Genomic DNA, 24595 nt, shown 5'->3' on the forward strand with positions numbered 1-24595 from the left:
GACAATGAAGAAATTTGAGATCTGGAGAAAAAAACTAGGTATTGAGAGTCTGTTCCCTTAGCTGAGTGAAAAGACAGAGGTGACAACTGCAATGCATATTTTAAAGAAGCAAATACCATGTGCAAAAGACATTTTAAAATTCAAAAATGCAATTACAACCAGAAGGAAAGTATTAAAGGAAGAATTAAGGAAAGAATTAAATCAGAGGGAAGGAAATAAATTCAACTGTGACCAATTACTCTATGTCTAATAGACAATCAACCTTGATTCAGAAAAAAAAACATCAGGCTATAAGAATGCAAGGTTTCCCCCTAACCAGTTAGGTTCAATTGTAACCACATAATTGTTACTTTTTTACCTACATTCTATGGTAAATACTGTCCAAGAGACCTGACCAAAATTAATAGTCTCTCTGGTTTATAAAGCAAAACATTTAAGAACCTCCAAGCCTCAAGGTAATTTACTGTGATGGGTAGATTCATTGATTTTTTCTGGATCCAAAGTTCAGTTTCTTGGATTTAGCAAAAAGACAATTTATAAAACCTTTGAAAAAACAATACACAAAGCTCTTTTAAGGTCAAAGGTAAAAATTAATTTATTTGCTCAAGTAGTGAACAACTCATGTAGATGAAGGGTTTGCGAGATTAAAAAAGTGTTCTTTTTAGCAACAAGCATTCTGTTGGTAATCAAGAAGACAACATAAAAACAATTATTTTCTTAACATATGTCCTAGGCAACCCAAGAACACAAAAGACAAAGTCACTTTTCAAAAAACAAGGTTGTATGTCATTCTTCAAGAAGCACAGAAGAAAAATTTGTTGTGCCCTTGTAAAGGTAAGTTTTAAGACAAAATAACTCACCCTTGACCTTGTATCTAAGAAGTTACAAATAAAGATTTCAGAAAGCAAAACCCCATATCTCTTAAGTTAAAAGACAGGCAGCTTCACTGTCTACATAAATTCGTATATCAAAAACATTCAGGGTTATACAATAACCAGTTGCTGTTGATTTTTGCACAAATACAGTTCACTCCAGAGTTTATAATATACCATAGTCATAGTGTCCCTTGGACAATGCTTATACTTTGGTAAGCTTCTCAATCATTTACCAAGACATCATCTACCAAGTTCTGTTTTCCGTTCATCAGTGTAAGAAAATACAATTACATTGCTATTGCAAAGTCCCTTTTTCAAATGAAAACTAAGAAAAAAATGTTCATTAAAAAATAACATAAATCAATGAAACCGTTGTCTTCTTCCACGTATACTCTTGAGGTGACCAGCAGAACGCCTAAGAGCTTTCCTCTCTTGACGATGCTGTTTCTCAGCTTCCTGCTGCTTCTTTTGCTGCTCTGACTGGAATATTGAAAGAAAAACAGACTAAGGTTCTTGCAAACTTACATATCAACTCATTGATCAAGTACTTTTATATCAAGTCAGACATTCTTGCAGGATATCTGGAAACGTTATTATAAACGGTCCCATGTTACCTTGTCTTATACTGTACCTACTGGTCTGGCTATCCCCTGACATTATCATTCAAAGTAAGTCAGAGTAAACGTCTAAGACAAAGATACTGAAAAGCACTGAATAAAATCACATATTTCAGATGAAAACCAATGTCTAACAATAGACTAAAATAACAATCCAGAATTTAGGTTTTAATGCCCTTAAGAAGGTAGACCAGAATTTCAGGCTATTTAGTCCCTACTCTGGTTAACTGGTATCACCACCTTTAATATTTGCACAGGAGTATTTTAAAGTGACAGACAGGACAATTAGTTATTTTTGCTGAAGCATACAGGTTCCCTGTGTTCTTAGCATTTCTTGGAAGTATTTGATATACTGTATACAATTCTAGAAACACTTTTCATAGGAAAATAATTGAAAATCTCTGCTCCAGTGGTACATGCTCTGCTAATGTTTTTTCTCTTCAAATATGCACTGAAAGGGTTTAATTTACATACTATGCAGATAAAAAGGCTCCTACAGCCATAAACGTCTCTTTTCTTGGGAAGACTAAGGCTTGTTTTCAAACTAAGCATAAACTGGAACTAGTAGACCTGAACTATCCACTCTCAGACAAGTGTCCACGCTATAAAATACTCCATCAATTAGAGTGATTTCCACTGTAGGTAGCAATAAACCCATGCCCATATTATGGCAATAAAAGCTAGTGGTCTGCAAACTTTTATTGACTCCTGTTTCCCCTGCAAGTAGGGATAAAGAAATCCACTATGTGAAAATGTAAGTGTTTTCTCTCTGTCCCTAGGTGTCATCTGAAACAGTCATGACAAATCTTAGTTAATGTTTCCTGATCCAGCTAGTATGCTGAAATTCAATGATCTCCATTTGCACATAAAGCATTGTTCCTCTGTACTGTAACTACTTGGGCAGTCTATAAAACTTTTTTTTTTTTTTTTTAATATATATTTAAAATCCTCTGAAAACTAAACCGCAAAATATCAATGACAAAAATTCATTGCAAGATCTGTCCATATACATTATCAGCAATGAATTAAAATACTCAAAGCTGTAGCATATCTGATGGAGTCATGTAAAATTGGCATTCTGAACAACTGCTATATCCACTCTCTTCCTCCTTACTCCCACCCAAATCTTCACAAAACTGTTAGCGAAAGATGATAGTTCATTGTTCACCACTGACTGCAAGAAATCTTGTGGCTCAGCACTTCCCCATTTAAAGCTGCTATGAGAGAGACTGCTTTAAAAGTCCCCAAAAGCCTATTTACTTAGCTGCAAGACACTAACATATCAGTTTCAGCAGTTGGTAAAATCCCCAGAACGGTTATCCTCCAGAGCACTGCAGAGGAACCTATAACTCATTTAACAGTCAGCACACTTTAAATTCCAGAAATACAGGAATCAAGCCCGGAAACAGTCAATAATCAAGTCAAGCAAGTGTTGTAGAACTATTCCAATAGATGTGGATATTTAAACATTTTATTCAGGTATACCTAAAGTGATCACTTAACTATTTTCTTGTATTATCAGTTTTACAGATGAGAAGAAAATTTGACCACTGGTAAGGAGAAATGTATTACAGTGCAAAAAAAAGCTTACTCGAAGAAAAACAAGTACATTTTGTCAACTGAAGTATCAATTAATAGGGACCTTCAGCTTCTATAACGTGTCCTTGGTTCAATTCTATAACTTTTTTTTTTTTTAAGCAAAAATTCCCGAAGTGTTCTACAACAGTAGCAGATGCACACATGGAATTCACCATTCCTGCACCACAGGGTGATCAGCTGTCAATGATCTAAAAAATACCTTAGGACAGGAAATAAAAACCCTTTGGAAAGGGTAGACAGGCAGCAGTCAACTACACATTTCCAGTGGAATTTGGCAAGTACAACAGGACCAGAGCTCATTCTTGTGATGTGTTACAAAGTTCAGTGACAAAAGCGGTTAGGAGCTCTGTCTTCATCATGCTGAGACAAAACAGCCCCATCAGCCAAGAGAAAGACTGTCACCTACAGCATCCCGATTGTGTTTGGACCTGCAAACCAAGATCTGATCAGTCCTGGCACTGATGTCAGGTAAGGTCACAAGCTTCTGATGATATGTCTGCGAATGAACTATTAAAAGATGGAAGCCAGTATTTTCCACTGGAACATAAGATTTTATGAGTGCTGCCTGAGTTATAAGGGTATAAGCACACCGAGTGCTACCGGAGGCTTTCATTCTCTTGGCAAGAAGCAGCAGAGTTGGCAGCATATAAAGAAACGAAGAGGGACATTTGTTTGACGGTTTTAAAGTTCCTGTTCCTTCATGCAAAAACTAAAGTTACTCGTGTATTATCTTAAAAGAAAAATAATAAAATAATAAAAAGTTATATATATATATATATATAGCTCACCTTCTTTAATCTGAATGTTGCCTGCTTGCTGCCTACTGTGGTATCAGAGACATTTAACGTGCCAAGTTTTTCTTCAAGCTTTAAACGATCTCCAAGAGTTTTCCTGCGGAGAATAATTAACATTAGTCCCTGTTCTTGCCATCTCTTTGCTACAATAAATGCTGATAATGCAGTCAAAACTAATCTCAGTTTCTCTGAAACCCTGAAATGCCATATGTCGAAAAAATAAGCGCTCAGTAAACAGAGAAGAAACACAAGCTCAAATCATTCCCTCCAGATACTGTTTATATAAATTTAAAAAATGTTTCTACTGAAAAGTTCATTGTCTTCTAAAAAAGCATCAGGCCTCTGGCTGAAAAAGAAACCACATCCTACTATTGCTATAGTTTTCTATGACATTTTAGAAAAAGTCAGGTATTCTGCTGCACTAACAGATATAAACAAAAAAAACTTTAAAGCATGATCTATCCAGTTTGCTTAATAACTTATAATTTCTGATTTGAGAAACACATTTGAGGGAAGGAGCTAATCTTGGCTATACATTAAAATTAATTCATCACAGAATGAATCATCACTTCACCGACAGAAACTACATAGCCCAATTAAAAATGATTATTCAGACACTGCGTCCCGTAACTGTATGATACAAAGTTTTCTAAATAAAAGAACAATGCAAACAAAGCCAGACTGATAAAAAAAAGAGAGAACCTGACCCCACAGTGCTCATCAGGGCACAGTGCTCATCAGTAACTCAGTTTCTCTGAGTTATTTGGTCTCAGGCACCAAATGTGACTTCAGTAAGGGGGTTGCAAATTGGAGCAGCCGAGGACTGAAGACCTCAAAGGACCTGAAGGACCTCCAGCGCAGGGGTGAGGCAGACATGGTTGATCCAGTCTTGCTAAATGCTATTTGTGGTTCCTACTGTAGCAAATCCTTTGTAATTTGGTGCCTACAAGCAGGCAAGGCTATGTGAGAACACAACATTGCTGGGAGGACCAAACTTACTCTGTGACACACTCAGAAAGCATTCACCTAACTGTAAATGAATTTAGATATTGAAAATTGAGATACTGCTATTAGTTAGATCTTCCTGAAGAGGGGTAAGAAACACTTTTTTTGGACAAGTTTTGAAGTGCATGTGTTAGCAGAATGCCAGCATATACAATTCTGCAACTTTTTACTTTAAGGGAATGGTGGAAAATAAATCATCATAAAAATACACATGATTAGCAGCCACCCAAAGTCAATGGAGTTTCTAATGATGAAAGGCTCACAGATCGTGCCCCATGTATGAAGCCTCTGAAGCCTGCAGAATTTTGGTTAATGAGCCATTTATGTAACAAAGACTCTTCAGATTAACAATGAAAAATTACTGTCAAGAATTACTTTATTTCTCATGACTAGGTACTTTGATTGTATTTTTTCTGTAGTATATTTTTCATTCAGTACATGTAAAAACTTGTTCCATCTGTGTGAATCGGGAAGACAAGCTAAGCCTTAGAGCTAACTATGGCAGAAGATCAGTCGCCGACATTGTGGTGGGATTTCTACAAGCAAGTGGAGTTCCATTTTTTCTCCCCTTTGAAAGTGCATCGGAGAAATATGGCTGCTACTCAGCAATTATTGAGCATTGACTGCCTAGATACTGCTTCAGTCAGGAGAAAAACTAAAACGAGAAGATATCAAGAAAATGCTTTTGGTTTGCAATTTTACAGAATAAAAGCAGGTATTGCTGTGCTTATCTGAAGATGTGCAGACCCAAATCACAGTGAATTGCACTCAAACTTACAATAGCTAGGGTCTTTTTTTCCTACATCATCCTCAACAAATTGATCCAATGGATTCCTTAAGAGTGTTACTCAAATCAACTTCTCCCACCCTTCAGTACAAAACCAAAAACTTAAAAAAAAAAAATCGGGCACTTATTTTTTCCTCCTTATAAAGCAAAAGAGAAGAGTTTTCCAGGACTTTTCCTTTCCTGCCATGATGCTTTAGCTGACTTTCCTAGATATTGCTATGTTTTTGTTGTCTTTTCTTGACTTTATTGCCCATCTCAGAAGATGTAAGCACTGATTTATACTTTACAAAGTACAGTTGCTACAGTTTTTAGTTTTGAAATGCTTTAACTTCACTTACAAACATTTTAAAGGGAAATCAAGAAAATCTAAAGAGCTCTTAGCACACTGATAAAAGCCCTCACCTTTTATGTATTCCTTTTAAGCTGTTAAGCAAGGAAATTATACAGAAAGTAAACAAATAAAAGTCTTGCATCTTTACTGGTACGTTCAGCAGGTTTTCACGTGTAAGCATAAGAACATAAAAGGGGGAAGAGAAAGGCAGACAGCTTTGAGACAAACTAAAACACAACAAACGCCTTAAGTTTTGCAGCTTTCCTGCGCAAAGAAACGTGTAGACTGCTGGTCTGCTAAGAAATTTATAGTATGCACCCCTGCTTTAGAAGTTGGGCTTGGAGCCGTGCTGAGTCAGGAACATGTCAAAAGCAACACCCAGTTTTATGTAAGTCATAAACTGTTTCCTCAGGTAGAACATTATACGATTAGAGAAAAAAAGAACATCTAGCCATTAAGTGCATAGTGAAGGTATTAAGGTACTTAATTACATTGGTCACAGACCATCATTCCATTGCTTGAATAAATCAAATCAAAGACAAACATGCCAGCCTCACCGGATTGTACATGCCACTACAGTCTTCCCAATTTTCCGTACATTAGGTGAATTAATTATTTTTTATGCTGACTATTTATCACTGAATAAGGCCGGCAGAAAACATTATTTAGTTTTTTTTTTTTTTTTAATCAAAAAATTCTACTGTGTAAAAGTGCTTAACAGAGCAGGTTAGTTCTCAACAGAGACTAAGTCATGATTCTGTAATCGTATCAGCTGTGCGGTACGACAAATGGACACCTGCTGTTAATTCTGAGTTTGCTCCCAGAATCTGAGGAGCATACGTAGTCAGAACAATGCTTGGACGAGCCCGAACGGCATCAGTGAGTACAGAAATTACTGCCAGAGCAAAAGAAAAGAAGGGGGAAAGACAATTCAGTGACAGCAACTCAAAGAAAAACAAAGGTGGGAGTCACATTTTTGTCATGCTGTTCTATCTTAAATCCCCCCTTCCCCCCCCAATTTTTAAACATTTTACATTACATCCCACCTGTGCTACTACTGCACTGAGGATACATGACCTAGGCAGCCCTAATTACACATCACATATTGCAAAATATTCTGCACAGAACCATGAATCTTAAGACAGATGCTCTCTTCCCTAAAAGGAATCTTTTAAAAGATCTTTCCACTGTTTATGTCATCACTGATATTCTTCCATCCACTGGACAAGACTGTGGTATTTGATTTCATTTTTTCCTAGCTGAAGCAATGATCTTTCTCCCACTGAACACCAGATGAAAGATTTAACTTCATTCTGTGTCATTATCATTTTTTTTCTAAATGCTTCTCTTCTTTATAGCTGTGTTGGCTTATATATCTGACTTACAGTATCCTTGCACATGTTTCTAACAAAATGAAATCTTAATATTTCAAACGAAGAGTCCTTGAGAATTTTGTTCAGAGGTCAGTAGCTCAATTTGATGAAAGAAGAGAGGAAACAGGCTGCAGCCATACTGCTTTAAAGGGAAGTATTTCAATGTCAATGAGAACGCTGCCATTTCACCACTCTTTCATGCTCCTTTCAAGTCACTTTATAACATGACTATGAATTTAATGTGAGAAATATCTTTATCCTAGGACATTTCCTAGGACAGCATCCACACTGGCTATTTTCCTTCTGACAAAGCAGAAGGACTGACAAAAGGAAAAAGCTACATCATCGTCTATAACATAGACAGAAAAATAATCAGAAGAACGCTAGAGAAATCTCAGCAAGCTAGAGTCCAGAATGAATGGGTATATTTACTCTAGGGAACATCAGAAAACCCTGTGTGTGTAAACATTTGCTGATAACAGTTAACATAAATATCACTTGCAGAACTACTAGAAAACTAGAACTATCCTATTTGTATTTAAAGGGATTTTACTGGTACAACATAGAAATCAGACTACTGTAGGAACAATGTACCAGTAATGCTCAGAGACCATATAATATGGTAACTCTAGTTAAAAGCTTGTACATTTAAGAGAAAGGCTGAATTTTATCATGTGTTTCTCTACCTATCTCTAGGAAAAGTCCATCATGAAACATCTAGGCTACATTATCAGTTCCTACTCACATAAAAAGCAGCCCCATTATATATGTTATTCACCTTGAACGTACCATTTTATTCTAAGTAAAAAAATAAAAGGCTATTATGGGATCCATCTAACACAGCAAGTTGTTTCCAATATTAGCCAAAATTCTGCTCTGCCTCCAATGTGCTGCAAGAACTTTGAACCTATTGTCCCTCAAGGTTTTAATGTTAGTGCCTACTCTCCAAATAATAAAAGCTATTAAATCTCATCTTCTGAAGGCCTAAACTCACCTCTGGAAAAAAAAATGTCAATGAGATTTACAGGCATTAAGCACCTCAAAGCCAAGTCCTTTAGTTTGCAAGCCTAAAGGTTAAGCGTGCCCTTTATGCAGTACCTAATTATTTCAGTTGATCAACAATTTAAAGAAATCCAAATAAGAAAACTGAGTCCATTTTTTTTCCTTTTGCATTGCAAAAATAAGAACAGTTAGACCTGACAACAAAAGGACAGCATATTTTACGAAAATTTCTGGATGCCATAAAAATACACAGACCAAATGATTTTTTCTTTTACTACCCGGAACCTGCCTCCAAACAGTGGCTGATCATGCAGTACTAGACAGCCTGGTAGAGGGTCAGCTCAAAAACATCCAGAATGTCAACCTCATATTGACATTGGTGGAGAAATATAACCAGTCTCAGAGACATCAGTGCTGTTATTTGTGTAAGCAGCACTGATCCTGAAAAAAACAAACAAACAAAAAAAACAAACAAAACAAAACAAAAAAAACACGGATGCCCAGATCAGGCTCAGAATACGAATCTCTTACTCATCTCATTTGCATTGTGTCTCTGGCATACTTAAAATGTTATATTTGTTTGGCAATAACTAAAACCTTTCAACAATTATGTCCCTCTAAGTCATATCCCTGAATCACCAGATGTGGCTTTATTAGTAAGTGCTTCCAAGACTATCATGCTAACTAACCAAAATGCCGCTGGCCTGCACTCTAGAGAAATACTTGAGAATCTTCCACCCCCAGATGTTAAAATAGGAATTTTAGTCTTACTTCATTAATTTTTGTTTTTTGGCAGAGTCTTTGAAGCTTCTGAATTCCTCTCCTTCTTTAATCTCGAAAAACTGAGGTTTTAGTAATGTTTGCTGATCCTCCTTGAACCTTTCCTGCCGCTTTACTTTTTCCTCTTGGCGTAGAAGCTTGCGCTGTTTCCTGACCTCTTCAACCCAACCTTTTTCATCATCTGAACTCTCAGAACTTTCTGCATCACTTGGTTTTCCTTCTGGTTCTTCCTCCTCTTCCTGCAGACAAAAATAGATTAAAATGAGAAATCATCAACTAATTTTCTTTTCAAACCATTTCTGCAGTGAGAGTACGTCAGCTTTTACTTAGATGCACTTGAAGAGATCCAAAACCTGAACAAAAGCACTAACAGCAAATGAAGCAGAAATATTATAAAAATTACCTCCACCTACATATTATATGTTTTTCAAACCTATATTCATGAAGACATACACCTGAAAACTTAGATATAATTTATAATATTATCCAACTAATTTAGCTGGTAAGACATTCGTGCATTGCCTTCTTCTTTCCTTCTTTCTAGGGTAAAAAAAAGCTAAACGAATGACATAAAGGTAAAAATATGTCTTTTTCATACACCAAAAGGAAAATATTTTACCTGTTCTTTTGCCTCCTGTTCCAGTAACAGCTTTAGTTTCTTCTTTCTTTTCTCACTTGTTTTAGAAACAAGTGGATTAAGTAGCCTGAATTCTTCACTCTGCTCATCTACCTGGAAATCTGGATTCTCAAACATGACTTTAAAGCGATCATCTTTGAGAAGGCTAGGCATATTCTGGAAAAGAATCGAAGCATGAGTTAGTTATAAAAAAAATATCAAAACAGACATTGGTAAAAAATACCTAACACCACTTTAATTAAACAAAACTCAAAAACTGAATGCAAAGTATCAGTTGCTTTATCCTTCCAGGTCACATAAATCAAGATTTATGGTTATTATACTTTATTACTTTCACAAAGATCAAATAAATATCATTCTAAGCAACCTGTAAGCAAGACAAGCACAGTACAGACACCATAAATACACAATTACTACTATTTCTGAGTTAATATATCTCATACATTCACAGCCAGCTAGTCTGGAGACATGTTGATATCCATTGACTAACCAGCAGTACCTCTGAGGCAAATACCCTGCCTGATGAGGATGACTCTACAGCACGTAAAACAAATTATCAGAGTAAACATGTCTTCATAAAATACTACTATTGTTTTACTGTAAATACGTAAGTATTTCTGTACATCTTATTACAATTTCTTCACTGCCCTCACATACAGAATGGAAAAGGCAGTTTCATTCATGCTGGAAATTAAAAGAACCCAATGTAAATTATGCTATTGTTGAGTTAAGAACAGTTCAAACTACAACTAATGTTCACATGAATACTTGTCGTTTCAGACAGTTGAATACATAGCTTTTTGCAGTAAAAGCTGATCTTATAATTTAACATTTCCAAACTTCTACTAGCACATTGAACACACCCCAGCATGATATGTTCATTGTTACCTACAAAGTAGGAAAAAAGATAGAGGAAACAAGTTTAAATTTCAAGTGCAGAAGCTGTTGCAAATGTGCGACTTGCAATCTCATTTGGAAGCTAGAAGCTCAATCTCAAAGCCAAAAATAAAGGGCTCTTCACAAGACTCCTAGAGCCATTTCAGGAAAATAATCAGACCACACATTTTAATGTACTCTTTTTAATGTACTTTGAGATGCCATCTATCTGTATTCCTACAAAAATCACCCTCCATTTATTGAACTCATTTCCACTCCAACACTGGCTTAGAAATCCTGCATTTAAGGTTTTACCACCACCTTCTTTTTTAGTAGTTCATGGTTCCTAACCATCTCAACCTTTCATTGGATGCCACATGAAGCTAATAGCTGCCTTTCATGACTTATAGAATGGTTTGGGTTGGAAAGAACCTTAAAGACCAGTTCCAACCCTCCTGCCATGGGCAGGGACACCTCCCACCAAACCAGGTTGCCCAAAGCTCCATCCAACCTGGTCCTGAACACCTCCAGGGATGGGGCTTCCACAGCTTCTCTGGGCAACCTGTTCCAGTGCCTCACCACCCTCTGAGTGAATAATTTCCTACTAACATCTAATCTAAAACTCCAATTTTGAGTTTTAAACCTCTTATCCTATCACTATCTGCCCATGTAAAAAGTTGCTCTCCATAGAAGCACTCTTTACGTACTGAAAGACCACAAATAAAGTCTCCCCAGAGACTTCTCTTCTCCAGGGTGAACAGCCCCCAGCTCTCTCAGCCTTCCATCACAGGAGAGATGCTCCAGCCCTCTGATCATCTTTGTGGCCCCCCTCTGGACCCACACTAACAGCCCCACATCTTTCTTGTGCTGGGGGCCCCAGATGTTGATGCAGTACTCCAGACAGGGCCTCACAAGGGCAGAGCAGAGGGGGACAATCATCTCCCTCCACCTGCTGGCCACTCCTCTGTGGATGAAACCCAGGATGCAGCTGGCCTTCTAGGCTGCAAGTGCACACTCATGGCTCACTCACATCGAGCCTTTTGTCCACCAGAACCCCCAAGTCCTTCTGTGCAGGGCTGCTCTCAATGAGTACTTCTCCCAGTCTGTACTCCTGCCTGGGATTGCCCCGACCCAGGTGCAGCACCTTGCACTAAAATGCTAACAAATGAAAAAAGTTTTTTTTTCTCTGAACAGCTTTGATATCAATTCTGCACTTAATTAGCTTCTGGACTCCTACAAGGCCCACCATCATCTTCAACAGGGCATATTTCAGCATTTAAAACTTTTAATACAGATGACAAGGTTATTACATGGCCTTTTTGGTACTCCAGCTACACAAGTCCACTTTACAGTCACCTAGTAAATATTTATGAGACAAGAAACAGAGTTCTGAATCCGTTTGGCCAGGTAACAATAAATTGGTAACTATAAGCATTATTATTTCTGTGTTCCTAGTTAGAGAAGACTTTAAAACAAAAACTTACCTTTTGCTTCCTTTTTCTGGTAAGCTGTTGTTCTTCTCCTTCTTCTTCAATCAGTTTGAGTGCAAGCTCTTTATTGACTTTTGGAAGTTTCTAAAGAATATAGATATAAAGAGAATACGTGTATAAACACAATGATATTTTTATGTATTTCTTTCCAGAGTATTGCATTTCAATGGCCTGAGTCGTTTAGTTTAATGGCAAGCAGAGACTGGAAGTTTTACCTCTGGGTTATCTGCTCAAGCAGCAAATGTGATGAGAGCTGCTCTTTTACAGTTTGATATCAGACTTTCTCATCTGTGGGATTCATATGCATGAGAATATTATGTTTCCATTCATAAAGTTCTATAAATTAATGCCAACTTTACTGTTTGTCTCTAACGATAAACAGAATCAAATCCTAAGCAATTACCTTTCTGAGATACACTTAAGAATATGCTATTTTTTATGTTTTTTATGAACAGTTCTTCCAGAGCATATTCATTGTTCCCAGGATTTACCTTCAGCTGTACTCTCTGTGCACGTGTTTCTTCTATCTTCTGTCTTATTTTCTCTCTTCTGTATTCTTCATAGGCAAAGGGGTTAGCCATCATTTTTGCCTTTGAACAAGCAGAAGGAAAAAATATATATCATTAATACATGATACTGTCCTCTATGTGGGAAAAAAAAAAGCACAACACATTTTATTAAGAGCAGCAGTTTACAAGCATCATTTTTTACCTTATGATAAAGTCTTATATCCATGAAAAAGCCATGCATATATGCTCTGAGCAGCGTCGATCCAATGAGATGCGCAAGGCCTGGGAAAAAAAAATTACAGAGGATTTCAAAGAGCTTTCACAGATAAAGATAAATTTCACTCCTATTCCAAGCTAGCCACTTCACTTACTCAGTTCAAGACAAACAAGCACTGCCAATGCAACACATTAATCTCTTTGATAGTCACATCCAGCACATCAAGACTAAGTAAAACTGCAAAAAATCAAGTTAGGCCAGCAAGAAATCCTAGCTACTTTGGAGCAACAAAATCCATTTTTGTTGTCATAATACATGTTACTGTGCACTTTTTATAGATGTCTACATGTTCTGTGCACCATAGGAAGTCTACAAAGAAAAAGTTTTGGTTTTTCTTTTTGGAAAGTCTGTACATGTTTGACAAGCACTTTTATTGTGTGGTATGCCGAAGTTATGAATGAAAGAATTTCGTCTTGGGTCCCTATCTTTGAAGAATCAATGTGCTGAAAGAAATACAGTACCACATCAGGTTATAAAACTGTCACCCTATGCCCTAACCGACAGTAAGAATGAAAATACTGAACAGTTGTCAAATTGTCCTTCCTTGTATCTTCACAAAATTCCAAAACTGAGAAAAAGGGAATCCTTTTATAGCAAAATATCCTCTACAGATCCCCAAATCTTTAGAAACTAAGAATTAAACCTATTCTAGAACTAAAGGGAAAAAAAAAAGAAGAGAGAGAGAGATAAAGTTCTGTGTATCTCAGAAAGCAAAGTTCTTATTTATTATAAACTGTTTCCAGGAAACAACCCTCCTGCATACTCCAAAATAAGAGTACTTCAGATAACGGGTGCTATACAAAGAACACTGATGTATGAAATGCAAAATATATCCCAAGATGGTTCTTCATTTGAAAGCTTGCACTCAGGGGGGAAGTGAATTTTACTACGTAATTGTGAATATTTACTGTGAAATTGTGAATATTTATTGTGAAAATTGTGAATTTAAAGCAGAAGAACTATTTCCAGTCAAGTCTCTGTGTTGATAATGCTACACTGCCTAATTCCCTTAAGTTTTGAATAGGGATCTATGGGCTACATTCAGACCACCTCCTTCAGAAGATCAGGCAGGTGTTCTGGAAGACCTCCTCCTTGTCCTGCCATATTCAGAGGTAAATGAATTAAACTGGAGTAAAACACTACAATCAAAATACATAGTGGAACGAAAAAGAATCAACTGCCTTGAGTCACACATGCTTACCCGCTCTGCTATGTCATTTTCAGTATTCTAGTTCCACGAAACCATTTTTCCATTAACCCTAGAATGGAGTTTTATTTTCTGGAAAATACTACCCTCAATTAGGGTATCCTTTGGCAGGTGAATCATTTTTCAACACAAACATCTAGTGTTGCACTGGTTGGGAACCAAGGAACAGAAAGTCATCAATCTGGTATACTAATAACCAAGACGACTGGAAGAAACTACTGCCAATGAATTTCAATCAGTTCTCTGCATTTCTTACTGATAAGTCACATCTGAACTAATAAACTTAGATGTGTGATAAAAAAACAAACAGAATAACCAAGTCAGCTAAAGAAATTTTACCTAAATTTTCAAGGTCTTTTCTGGTCACAAATTTGTAGTCATCGTAAACTGTGCTCTCTGGATTCTCTTCCAGTTCTTCAGTCAAGTTGTCCAAGAAGGAACACCATCTGGGGGCAGGTCCTAAAACCTGGGGATATTACAGAAAGGTACAAAATTGTATATAGATACACAAAAAAAAAACCAACACCTAATGTTAGGCTCTCAGCTGCTGTGCTGGAAGAATAAATAAATCTCCCTGAAATCAAATACACCTTAAGAACAACAGCAGTTAGAGAACACAATTAAATCTACTGCTTACATTACCAATAAGAAGTACTATCGATTATTTAAGTGTTCTTTTAACGTAGGTAATTTATTTGAGACCAACAATTTAGAGGTTTATATTCAACAGTTTCAAGTGATCCTAGTCGGACCAATTAATTTATTAAAAGCTCAGAGCTAAACATTATAGATATAATTAACAACGTAACTAATGGCACTAGATATCAACTAATCTGTACAGCACAGCTGGACCATGATCTCATTAGTTTACTACATGATCACATTAATTAAAATAAGTAGGGCAGAATAGGATTTTATACAGAACATTACAGGTATATTTCATGTACTTTTGTTCAAGGAAAAAATCCAGACTGTATGGACAATTAATGGGAAATATTAAAAAAAGATCGCATATTTCCACCATGAGGCAAAGGATTTATTTGAACAATATTACATTGCACTATCAACTTTCTTTTCCACATATGCTTCCTCCAACTTCCCAAGTCAATAATTACCTCCCTTAACTTTTCCCTCCTGCTGTTCTGATTGAAATTCCTCCCTGTCCTGATGCGCACTGACATACTCAACTGTTCCAGTATTATTATTTTAGTAGGTGAACTAGCTGAACGGAAAAATCCAACATTACATTTTTCTCTCCAGAGCAAATCAGCTAAGTTTTAGAATGCAAAGTGGCCAGTTAACTCCTGGAGTGGGACTTCTATTGAGGCTTCCACTTTGTTCGCTAAAAACTCATGTGAAAAACTCAAATCACAAAACAACAATACAAACAGCAATGGTTGCAACTCAAATCTAAGCGCCACACTTTCATATTAATAACAAAGCAGTCTAGAAATATTAAATGTGCTATTGTTTTTCATGCCATTGAAGAAACCAGCAATTGGTGCTTCATTACCAGATCACCAAAACATGAATGTATTAAGGGAATCATCTTTAAAGTTTACCCATTTTTGTGTTTTGGATGACAGTTTGCCCTTGTAAAAAGCAAAACAAAACAAGTCGCTTATTAACTATCAAAACTTTTCCTGTAATCGAATGTAAGTATAAATGTCTGCTGAAGATTATTAGAAATGAGATTAGAGAATCCTTGACTCACTTCCATTCCAATTAAATAAAAAGTTCCCCTTCATTCCATCTTGCTGACGCATTATGTAAAGATCTCTATCACTTCAATAAACTTTTTTCATCACTTCCATTTCTGTGGCACTATCTGTTCAAGCCTTGCACAGTGCACATTACTCATTAGAATTCAAACAACTGTAACCAATTAGGGTAATCCCCAGATGTGATCTTGACTGGTGTAAATCTTTAAAAAAAAAAAACAAAAAACAAACAAACAAAAAAAAAACCTTAAAGCAGAAGTCTCAGAAATAAGGAAAAAATGTTTCTCCACCTTTCAGCTGTAACCCCACTCACTGTTCATGCATACCTGTACTCAAAACCTGATACTAAGATTAAAACTTCTATGGCAAAATGTCAGTCAGTGATGAAACACCTAAAAGCTACATGACCTTAATTTTCTCTACGATGTATGAAGCAAGTTGCAGGACCACATCATAGAAAACAAGGGGGGAAAGTGAGATAATTAATGGAAAAAAAGCAGTGGCAGAATACCAGGAAAAAATATAGAGTTCTGCCATTTTTCAAATTTTGCATGTAAACTGACAAAAATGAAAACCCTACAGAGATGTTTCTGTAAGTTTTATTGCCTCGTTTCCCTCTCTCTCACCCTACTAAAACTTCTTGCCTACCTATTCCAGGACACCTCTAGGAAACCTCTAGGATTTTGCTTGGTATGTTAAAAGGGAACATCTTTTAAAGCTTAGGACAAAAATTAAAAATAAAAAAGGCAAGCGATACCAGACACAGTGCCAAAAATATCAACAAGAAATTTCTTTCCAATGTAACTGTAAATTCTTCACGGGCTTAAAATGCCACTGCATTTCAATTGCAGAGTGATCCACTACCAGCATACCCCGCCCTCATGAAACGCAAGGCTCTGCTGTCTCTGCACCCAGGTACAAGCTCCACAGCTCCAGGGATTTGTCTGTACCATGCCATCAGGTATGCAGCAGGCACTGGGAACACTGCCAGCTGACGCTGGTATGGTCACAGCATGCAGCATAGCATTTTGTAGGGGTATAAGTTTTAGGGAATGGCCTCAAGTTGTGCCGGGGGGGTTCAGGTTGGAAATGAGGAGACATTTCTTCTCAGAAAGAGCAGTCAGGCACTGGGACAAATTACCCAGGGAAGTGGTGGTGTCATGGTCCCTGGGGGTGTTCAAGGATAAGTTGGACATGTGGCTTAGGGACATGGTTTAGTGGGTGAGATTGGTGGTAGGGGAATGGTTGGACCAGGTGATCTTGGAGGTCTCTTCCAACCTTGATGATTCTATGATTAAATGTAGGCAATCGCATGCAACTCAACTGGCATTTACAGTATTTATAACATAACATATAGGTTTCTCTGCAAGTTTTAGAGAAGTTACGTATAGCTAGTGGGAAAATCATTACTAAATGAGTGCACATCTAAACTTGGCTCGCACTCAAATATTTATTCGGCTGAGAAGCCAGACATCATCATCAACAGTGATCAAAACAATATTTTCACTATTTTCCTTATGATTCCATTTTCAGCCGAATTACCACTTCTTGAAACAATCTCCGACAATTTCCAGTGAATGGCAAGACGACCGTCTTCAAAAATATTTTTGTCTATCACCAGAAGGGCCTGGCCTGGCAGCTGGAGCCAGCTGGCAGCAGGCCGGGTGGGATCGTTCCTGCTCTCCCTTCTCCTCTGTCTTCCTCCTGAAGGGTCTGGAGCTGTCTGGAGCTATCAGCTGTGCCAGGACCAAGGGGCAAGGATCCTCCACCACAGGGCCACGTATCCTGGCACCGTGTCGGGAGGCAAGGGTGGTGGGACAGGCCCAAGCACGAGACATGGAGCGCGACAGCCGGCCTGCTGCAGCCCCTCCTCAGCACAGGTGATGCAAATACCTTGCCCTTGCCTTTCACATGTTACACCAGACCACAGGAAGAACAGATGCAGATTTCTTAATTAATATTATCAGTATCACGACATCAACTGCCAAACTTTTGTTAGCACAGTATTAGAATGTCTTTATTTATTTACCATAGATGCAGAAGATGTACGATGAGTAACTGAGCATGTGACTCAGCTGAGTTTACAAGCTGCTAATATGGCCAAACTGTTCAGGAAAAGGAGGAAGAAAAAGCTGACAAATATTTTGAAAACTGCAAAATAAGTTCAAAGAACACCATTGTGTTCTGTTTTACAAGACTTTTACTTTAAAAGTCTTACAGCACCACATATCTTGCTCTGTGAAACATCGATTGTGCCTAATTCCTGAGCACTTCTGTAGAAAACCTTCTGTCATCATTCTGTATTTCCCCTGAAATTAATGAATGCTAGGACTAACTGGGTGTTATTACCAACCCACAACAGACGTTCCTTATCTTCAATCTGGAAGACCAGACAGCACTTGTCCACTTTTAACTTGCCACTCAACAATTTGTCAGCCAGCTCTGCAGAGCCACCAAAAGACTGGGTCTAATCCTGACTACCATTAAGCATGCAACCCACCCAACTTAAAAGCAGCCCAGGATGCTTAGCAGCTTCTACAGCCAGATACCACGAGATTTAAACGAAACAATTCTGAATTCACACACAAATGAGTATTGTTAAGCATCTCTTAAGGGACAAATTTGACAGAAGTGAACCAAACAGTTGGTCTTCTCTGAGAGTCAGAACAGGGTCCAAAATCCAAGTTTTCCAAGACATTAATGACTAAGCCCCTGGAAGACTTCATCCAAGGCAGTGATTAGCTCCTAAGTTGCAAATAAAAATGTCAAAAATGTTTTAAGAGTCAAACAGCAGAAACTCCTCCCAACTTTTATTGATGTACTCTAGCAATTAAAAACATGCAAAAATGCTATATATGCTGCCCAAATCAGATTTGAAATAACTCAATTAAATTTGCCAAGTTTAGATTGCCTAAATTCCCTCTGGAAGACTAACTTCATGTATGTGGACATCATTCAGGAGAACGCTTAGAGCTTCCAGAGAGGTTTTGTAAAGCAGAAACACTGGTTTCCTTAGCTCTGTAAGACAGCAACATGCAGTTTCACAGAAATTAGCAGTGTAAAGCTGTATCACTCCATACCTACAGGAATACAGTTACCAGCAAATAAATATGAGAATATGTTGTATCACTGCTCCTTCATAACAAAACTTCAAAGCCTTCTTTGAAAAATCTTGCAAGTGTTCATTGTGGTATCTTCTATGGATTTTAAGTTAGGCTGTAAGATCTCTACCAGGTAGCAAAAAGGGACTACTATCACTGCCATTCTTTCTGAATAATGTATATTACAACAAAAATGGCATGTATTTAAGGTCCTCGACAGAGCTCTGGTCACAATGTATTGTGTAAAATTACTAGTCAGATGATAATTTTAATAACCATATGGTATGATAGGAACTACCTAATGAGAAATAGTTTATGCTGAAAAGGGAATTACTGCATAGAAAGGAGGTTATAAGTGAAGTTCAAGGACTATCCTATTAAACATTTTCACTAACAACTGCCACAGATAGTGGGAAGATGCCTGTGAAATGTACAAACTGGCAGAAAAGAAGGGTCAAAATCTCTTAAGTGGAAAAAAAAAAAAAAAAGCTACCTTGAAAACTACAAAAGCTGCAAATCAGATGAAGTTTATAGCCAATTACTACCTGGTGTAGACAACAAAAAAAGAAAAAAAGTGATGCTGTCTGATCACAAGACAATAAAATTGTTTTAAAGCCACTGTAATAGTATAGGATACTTGATAATCAGTCAGGGGCAGTATCTTGTAGAACTCCAGGCAATCATGTTCAGGATCCATGAATGCCAAGCTTAATAAGCACACTGAAAAGCTACTGGGATGATATGCAAAGCAATAACGCTCACACAAGGTTATGTACTTGCAAAATTAAAACAGTTACACTGCAGGGTTAGCTGAACATCAGATGGATGTGAATGTCAAACAGTCTGTTAATGAAATATTGAGTAAAAAACAAATGACTGATTTTAAGATGAAATCTGACATATTCATGGAAAAGATTATGCAATCTGATTGCCTGTGATGTGATAGGCTGGGACTCCATGACCAACAAAGCTCCTCCATTCCTCTGTTACCATTAAAAAAAAAGCCTTAAATCAGTTTAACAAAGAAAAAATCTTTTCTAGATTATAATTTATAGAAATGGTATGTATTTTATACATATGACTCAGTGCTCTCACATATACATCTACCTGTAAGAGAGAGACAAAAGGAAAATATTTAAAATAAAATCGCACACAATCGTTTTACATTTTTAGCCAGACATTTGCTGGAGAAAGCAAATGCCCATCTGTGTGTACATATTCTCAGCTTCAATTATGCCATGTAAGAGGGAGATTACAGAAGGTCTAATGAGGGAGGAGAAGAAACTGGGTGATCCCCAGGGTGTGGGCAGTGATTGAAATGTGCAATTGTGTTTTCAACATAATTAGCTCCCTAATTGCACAGCCAGGTTTAATTAATGCAATTACATGAGTAATTAATTACTATTCATTTTAAGAGTACTGTTTTTAATGTTTTGTTCTCTAATTTTAAGAATTAGACAGATCTCAATATGTAAAAATTTTGAAAAGTTTCCATCACATGCATTGAAAAGGGAAGAGGAGAAAGAATATCTCCTTACACCTTCGTACAAGTCAAGGTTACATCAACGGCAACCCATAGCTCTCAAAACCCCGATGTATCATTTCCAGCTTGCAAATATGAAGAACTGCATCTCCATTCTTGTTTCTGGGCTTTATGGGCTTCAGGTACATCCAGGCCAACAACTTCAGGAAAGCCATGAGATTAGCTTGTGCTAGAAAAGAGCCTTGGGATGCCGTTACCTTGTTATGTTCCTGTCTACTACGTTTCCACATACAGTACATTTCCATTAGCAACCAGTGTGCTCCGAACAATTTGTGATTTTCAATATTCTTCTGACATTCCTTTCTATTCTTTTTCCCCTATGAACACTCTACAATCAACTCCAATTGTGCCCTGTTCATCTCATGAGTAATCCCATTTAATTTAGAAAGTAAAATTCTTTCATTTTCTAAATTAAATGGGTTTGGGGAATATACTCCAAACAAATCTCCCATATACTTTCATTTTTCTTAATTTCATGCTTTCATTCACCCTGTGGATTTGATGCTTTTACAGTAACTGAACTTCTCACTGGAGTACAGCTATGACCGAGAGACAGAATAGCACTTTTTTCCTTTCCAGTTTGTTACTAACAACAGCATTGCATTTGGTTTTAAGCCCACGCACTCATAAATTTCACTGAACTATACAACGAATTGGCTCCTTCCCTCATCCCAACTCCAGCACATCCAGACATTTTTGGCAGATTCACTAATCTGAGAGGTTGGTTTTCCTACCTTTCACCGTGCTATGGCAGCTGCCAAATCAACCACTTGGAGGTTTTACTCCTTAGAGAGCATGTTAAAGGAAGTGTTGCTTTTAAGATCTTTCCAGTGTTAAACAAAAACTGCTGCAGGAACTTGCACACATCTTCTAGGAATGAGATACTAAATCTTTCTGGTAGTTATCAGATAGTACATGTAAGTATTTCATTTTCTAATCCTAAACAGTCTAACTTTATAGGTGTTTTTGGTGTTCTTGTTTAATCTCATGTTGTCTGATCTGACAGATAGTAGTCACTTAACCAGCCACAGGCCTGTTCTCACTACCACTGTCTTCCCAGTGAAGCCACCACACCTTGTGAAGAAGGCAATAATCCTGTTGCTTGTAATGCTGAGGGACAAAAGCACCCTCCAGGATACGAATAGCAAATAAATTTTCAGCAAAGACGGACAAGTGCTCCTTAAAACTGTAAATGAAATCAATAATATTTCTCTTTCTCACTAGACAGGAAGAAAAAGGGATGCTTCTCAAGTCAGTTACCAGCAGTGGCATTAAGAGTTAAGCAGCCTAATGCTTTCATCAATATCCCTGTCATGTTCTGACATGCTGCCACACATAAAAGATAAACACTAGTCACTCTTGCTATGGATCTCTCTATTTCTCAAACTCGGTGTGCTTTTTTTAAGCTCTCGAGACAATTAGAGATAAGAAAGTTTGGTGTCAGAAGAATAATAAATAAAACTCGAAGTGCAAGAACCCACTACTTTCATTTTAAGTCACCTAATCTAATGAAGCTATGAGTGGCTTCTCAAAGCATGTGTTACAAAGCATGATCTGCTTCAAACTATTCCATAAATATCATCTGGAAACGCATCAGAAGTTTCCCCAAATTCCCCAGACACACCACCACCCCTGAACCCTGCCTGGTCAGAGAGCTGGATCAGCAAGCAAAGCTTGAACAAACTCCACGACCACCAGCAGGAACCGAGCCACCACCCTGAGCAGAAGGAAGCCTCCGACCACCAGCCGAGCGCTCCTGGCAGACTGAATCCCCGACACCTCGCTGGCACAGCACCGCTGAGTTTTCTTAACAGTGGAGAGAAAGTGAGCTTCAATATTCCTAAAGCTTAAAATCTGACAGCATGTTACAATCATCCCTTTTTAAAACCCATTTTTACCCTCTTCTCCCACAAGAATTCCTCCTGGATTCCAGGATTTTGAGAAATGTTCCACAGTCTGTGAAATGTTGAAGCTTCACTAACCAAAATACTTAAGGACTGCAGTAATTAGTATTACTTCCAAATTCACAGAAGAATGACAAATAGGAGTGCCCTCCACATTTTATATGAAGTCTAACAACAATAAAAAACCTAGCACAATATTCTTCAAATAATACAAACATCACAGAGCCCTCCCCCTCAATTTAAAGCTGTGATGGGGAGAGACAGGGCAGGTGGGAGACTTCACAGCTGCCCTGAAATTCTTTATTATTATTATTTATTATTATATTACAACAAGAAGGAGCTTCCAAGAAGGTCCTGCCTGTTCCAACAAGGTTAGAAACCTGCATCCCAAAATACAACAGCATCTCTTGCAACACTAAGGACACCGGCATGCAATGGACAGCACTCCCAAAACAAGGATGAGGGACACATACGTTGATTTTAGCATGTAATAGCCACGGATTGCAATCTAAATTAACAAGTTAGAAGAATTAAGAATAAGCTAGAAATGCAGAATCCTGGCAACCCATCTTGTCCACCTTTCTGACGGCACAGGAAACTTCCCAGTTGTTACCCTGCGTGGTCACTTGCCTCCCTTTTACGTCACTACAAACAGCTGGGCTCTTGTAATACAAGCCACATAACAAGTATTTTTATAGCATAAATATCTTTAAATGCATGAAAACAAAACTGACTGTACTGGGGTTAAGAAAATGACGTGGTAAGGAAATTTGAGGGGTGCTACAGGAAAAAAAAGCAATGGTGAGTCCAGCTGTACTTCTACCTTATGTAACAGACAAGCTACTGGGAATCCAGGAGTACATGAGGAAATTGCCTCTCGTGGCAGTTCAGCTGCTCTTTGCGGAGCTGGGAGCAAGGCTGCTCTGGGTGTTTACTCAGGAACGGGACGGCAGCTACCTGCTGGGAACGTGCAGCTCCTCCAGACAGAAAACGAAGATACCTTCGGCACAAACCAGTCCACTCTTTCCAGAGTTCTATTTCAGCACAAAGTTTTATTTAACTTCAGAAATGCTTTGATAGATATGTCCTACTCAAAGGAAATTATTTCAAAATGCTAGCTTTCATACATTTGATTGGCTTTATTTATCTATCAGCTTTGTGTGATAGAAATCACAAATCCTCACAGCTTTTAAACTATTTTTGTATAAAAAAAGTTTTAACACACACTTTGATTCACTAATAAGTGCATCCAGAGTATGACAAAAATAAACCACAATACGCTACTTTCAAAAAATATAATATTTAGTTGAAATTATCTCAGAGAAAATTCTCATATTTTGTCTTTTCTCAACTTATTTTTTTAATCTTTTAAAAAAGATTAAAGAAAACACATTAAAACCCCACTAATTCTTATGACACGCTGGCAGACCATAGTATAGTATAAAACTTCCTTCTCAGAAATTTTTATATATTTTTAACATTATTTGTGATATGGTGCTGTCCATTAAAGAAAACTGGACAAGTGCTGTCTATCATATTATCACCCAAAAGAGCAGTAAGCAGTGCCCATACTCCTTCATAATCTATTCATGTTGTTGAACTACTATACCAGCAGCACCAAAAACATCTCTGGCAAATGCTACAGGAAGATCAGAAATTGTTTTCCAATTATCACACGTTGGTGTTTTTCTTCTGCCTATGTGCAAAAAGCAGTCGTTTCTCTTAGCCAGCGCATGGGAAACGGAGGATATCCTTTGTTGGGAATAAGCCCAGTGTGTTATTTTTCAGTTTGAAAGTGTTTAGGTTAAAAGGAGGAAGCTCACATTTCTGTTTGTCAAGATAAACAATTTTTTTTCCTAAGCTTGTTAGTACTGTGAGATAATTGATGTATCATTCAGTAGACAGCCTTCTGTTTTATACTGTTTGCATGATTTTACGTATAAAGGATTAGAATGTCCTGAATGGAAAACCAGAAGGATGATACACTGAGACTCTGAAATAGCTTAAAGGCCAAAGACTCACTGAACTGTCTTTTTGTTAATGGAAAGTTTTTTCTTCCAACACCACTGTCCTTCACAGTCCCAAAGTGCAACTGTAATATGCGATGCCACAACATCTCTGTTTTCTAGTCATTTTGCAGTTTTCTTAAAAATAAATAAATAAAACT

At 37.4% G+C, this 24595-nt stretch overlaps 1 protein-coding gene across 1 annotated transcript in view; it reads right to left on the reverse strand.

Moving 5' to 3' along the window:
• Positions 1 to 575: 575 nt before the first annotated feature.
• NOL10 (nucleolar protein 10) overlaps positions 576 to 24595 on the reverse strand; it is a 48915-nt gene continuing 24895 nt past the window's right edge. Inside the window, exons 14-21 of the mRNA XM_082758355.1 lie at positions 14499 to 14625; positions 12878 to 12957; positions 12658 to 12756; positions 12161 to 12250; positions 9783 to 9956; positions 9155 to 9402; positions 3880 to 3982; positions 576 to 1355 (exon numbers count right to left, since the gene is read on the reverse strand). Of these exons, the coding sequence (XP_082614481.1) occupies positions 1236 to 1355; positions 3880 to 3982; positions 9155 to 9402; positions 9783 to 9956; positions 12161 to 12250; positions 12658 to 12756; positions 12878 to 12957; positions 14499 to 14625 (1041 nt within the window). The 3' untranslated portion in view covers positions 576 to 1235. The remainder of the gene's footprint in view (positions 1356 to 3879; positions 3983 to 9154; positions 9403 to 9782; positions 9957 to 12160; positions 12251 to 12657; positions 12757 to 12877; positions 12958 to 14498; positions 14626 to 24595) is intronic.

This window comes from Aythya marila, assembly GCF_965140915.1.
Source record: "Aythya marila genome assembly, chromosome: 3".
NCBI classification, from domain to species: domain Eukaryota; kingdom Metazoa; phylum Chordata; class Aves; order Anseriformes; family Anatidae; genus Aythya; species Aythya marila.